Here is a 3,514-nt window from a genome sequence, read left to right on the forward strand (position 1 = left end):
TGTCATATGATTCAAAGGCCAAAATTTATGTTTCTATTCCAAAGAATACCGGAGGACATCGGAAAAGTTTGCAAGCTAGTAGGAGTACATCATTAACTGAAAGAGTAAACCAACCACTTGTACAGGCTTTACACATTACACCATTGTTCATCTGCTGGGCTAGGAGTCAAGATAGCATACACTTGTTACCATCTTGATTATTAATAGATTGGCGGAATTTTCGCAAAAAAAAGAAAGATAGATAGCATACACTTGTTACCATCTTGTAGAGGAGACTCGGAGTCGTGATATCTGGGCCAAGTTTGTTAACGATACAGCTTAATTTGTCATAAGAAGCGAAGAATAAGAAATTTACAATCAAGAGTCTGTTAAATATTTTAACAGAGTCGAGGCGAGGATGGTACTAGTATGTTGTTTCAGGTTTGCCCCAGCTGTGCCGAGCAGCAGGAATGCAATGATCTGTGAAAAATCCTTCAAAAACAACCCTCCCGAAGGCTCTCCCGCAACTCCCGTCTGTGTACAACACGGAAGACGCACACGCTGCACGGAAGATGGTTGTCCGAGTCGATCAATGATCTTGCAGGCGTGCAAACGGAAACGCAGGCTGCACGGAAGCGAGACGGCCTCGCTCGCACATTGTAGTGCTGAATCCGATCGCAAGAAGGTGACGCAACCTGTCGAAACTCCAAAAGGCAGTAACCGCCTTCCTTTCCAATTTGAATCCGACTCGAGGTCAGGGTTTCACTTCCATGTCGATCGCCAATTCGCCATTGGGAAAAGCTGGTGTTCCCCCGGACGATTACTTATCAAATCCTCCGGGTCCTGCCAGGCACGCGGTGTGTTGTGGTCCACGCGCACATGGGTGGGTCCCGCTGAACCAAAGGCAGAAAATATCCCGTCCATCTTCTTCCTCGCTTCCATGCGCGCGGCCAAGATCCGCCTTCGCCTGGAGCCGCGTCTGCACGCGACGCCGTCGGTCAACTCCGCAGCAGGCCACTGTCCGCCGCTCCCGCTCCTCCCCGGCCGGTCGCCGCTGGTCGCTGGCCGCCGCTCCCGCTTCTCGCCGCCGCGGAGGACTCCGGCAAGGAGATCCGTCGGAATCTACCACCTCTGCCGTGGGGCAGCCATGCTGAACTGCGCGCGCCGCCGCGCTTCCATGGGGATCCCACGGAGCTTGGACTGCGCGCCACCGAGCAGAGCTCGTCGTGTCTACCTGCTCCGGCTGCTGCTGCTGGCGTCCGTGACGTGGTGGCGAGATTTTCTCCGTCCTCCGGCTCCCCCAACCATGGTCGTCATCCTCCTCTTCCCCTTCCCTCTAGCTGCAAGTCAACGGCCGCCTGCTGCTAACGGCTCCTCGGCGTTTTTTTCTCAGGGGCGTGATGCTACAATAGCAAAAAAAATTGCTACAATATTTTTGTTTTCTTGCTACTATACCATATTTTTTTTGCTACTATGTCTCCGGCGAGTATCCGGCGGAATCAGGTTTTGCTACATTTGTTCTAGGTTTTAGCTATAATAGTATACGTTTTTTGCTACAAGTTCTCCGGCGAGGTCTCCGGCGAGACTTCGATGAGGTCGGTTTTGCTACAATAGCAAAACAAAGTTGCTACAATCTTTGTGTGTATTTGCTACTATAGCATATATTTTTTGCTACTAAGTCTCCGGTGGGTCTCCGGCGACATCTCCGACGAGTCTCCGTGAGTTACGTGTTTTTAGGTGAAAATAAATTTTGCTACAATTAAAGCGTTTTTTGCTACTTTGGTACATCATGGTAGCAAAAGTGGGAGAGAGGGCTGGTTGGTTTAATCTGACGGCCGAAAACATTCCAGATCAACAGATCGGACGGTTGGGGACCCGGGGGATTAGATTTCTAATCCCCCGGGGGACGCCCAGCACTTCCCTTCGCCATTGCGTGTATATATACTTGCCGCCGATCCACACCGACATGCATAAAGCTCTTCCAAAGATCGCCTGCTTTCCCTTCCAGTCCACACGCGCGCGCGGCCGTCTCCCTCCACTCCGAACCAAGCACCGCAAGCGGTCGTCGATCGAGTGCCATGGCCGCCGGCAAGCGACCCGCCGCCGGCCAAGCGACGACCGCCCAAGGATCGGCGACACAAGGACGCAAGAGGAGCCGCACCGACGAGTACGACGACGTGGCCTGCCTCGGCGAGGGCGGCTTCGGCGCCGTCGTCATGGCGCGCAACCGCGCCACCGGCAAGACCGTCGCCATCAAGCGCCTCTCCACGCCGTCCGCGACCAGCGTCGCCGACCTCCAGCGCGAAGCCGGGTTCCTCAGGGCCTGCAGCGGGAACCCCTACGTGGTCGGCTTCGAGGCCCTGGTGGTGCACCCGGCCACCGGCCTCCTCTCCCTCGTCATGGAGCACGTCGCCGGGCCGAACCTCCACAATTTCCTCTGGGACAGGCGCCACGGCCAGCCGCTGCCGGAGCCCACGGTGCGCGCCTTTATGTGGAAGCTGCTCACCGGCGCCAAGATGATGCACGCCCGCCACGTCGTCCACCGCGACATCAAGCCGGCCAACATCCTCGTCGGCCAAGACGGGGAGCTCGTCAAGATCTGCGACCTCGGGCTCGCGGTTTCCATGGTCGAGCCTCCGCCCTACACCCAGGCCGGCACCCCGTTCTACACGGCGCCAGAGATGCTGCTGCAGAAGCCGGACTACGACACGCTCGTGGACACCTGGTCGCTCGGCTGCGTCATGGCCGAGATGCTCGCCGGCGGCAAGGCGTTGTTCCGTAGCGGAGAAGATGACTACGTGGACGAGATATCACAGCTGTGGAGCATAATCCGAGTGCTCGGCATGCCGGACGAGAGGACGTGGCCGGGGTTCGACTCTCTGCCGCTCGCCATGGCGCTGCAACTGCTACCGCTACCGGCCGGGCACGAGCACAACAGGCTACGGGATCTGTTCCCCGAAGAGAGGCTGTCACATGAAGGATTCCAGGTGCTGCAAGGCCTACTCACGTGCAACCCCGACAAGCGACTCACGGCGGCCAAGGCGCTCAAACACCCATGGTTCTCTGCTCCTCGTCCCGCCGTCGCGTTGCCGAGAACGAAGGCGACTCCGCGCAGTTTCATCCCACCGGCGGCACCAGAGAAGAACGTACTCAAGAATCCAGTGGCGATGTGGAACGCACAACGAGTGTAGAGAAACCATGTAGTAAAACTGTTTCATGGCAGAGCTTGAATGATTGATCCGTGTAAATCTTAGACAGAATTGTAAAGAAACTATATAACTGTTGTATGCAGAATTGAACTGCAGCCTTCTTTTCAGATTATGTGATTGTTCTGTTTATTTGGGAGAGATTAATAGATCCATTCTGTTTATATGACCTAAACGTTGTACTACTGTAGTTCAAGTGTATGAAATTCAGAACGGCGTGCTGAATGCCTGAATCATATCCTACATTCTGCTGCACTTGTGCATGTACATGCCCAACTGGTTGCGCAGATACAAGTTGAGAAAGGCAAAAGAAAAAAGACCACATGAAG

The 3,514-nt window shown here is 55.0% G+C and overlaps 1 protein-coding gene across 1 annotated transcript; it reads left to right on the forward strand.

The window, feature by feature from the left end:
• The first annotated feature begins 2,018 nt into the window (after window positions 1-2,018).
• Window positions 2,019-3,217, forward strand: LOC127349203 (putative cyclin-dependent kinase F-2). The gene has a single exon (XM_051374977.2). It carries the CDS (start codon window positions 2,058-2,060, stop codon window positions 3,168-3,170), a length of 1,113 nt encoding a protein of 370 aa, XP_051230937.1. The 5' UTR covers window positions 2,019-2,057; the 3' UTR covers window positions 3,171-3,217.
• The last annotated feature ends 297 nt before the right edge of the window (window positions 3,218-3,514 follow it).

Source organism: Lolium perenne, chromosome 4 (genome assembly GCF_019359855.2).
Source record: "Lolium perenne isolate Kyuss_39 chromosome 4, Kyuss_2.0, whole genome shotgun sequence".
In the NCBI taxonomy this organism is placed as follows: domain Eukaryota; kingdom Viridiplantae; phylum Streptophyta; class Magnoliopsida; order Poales; family Poaceae; genus Lolium; species Lolium perenne.

Bases quoted from the DNA above. Each gene is read 5' to 3' on its own strand.
- LOC127349203 (XM_051374977.2), top strand. From the start codon at position 2,058: ATGGCCGCCGGCAAGCGACCCGCCGCCGGCCAAGCGACGACCGCCCAA.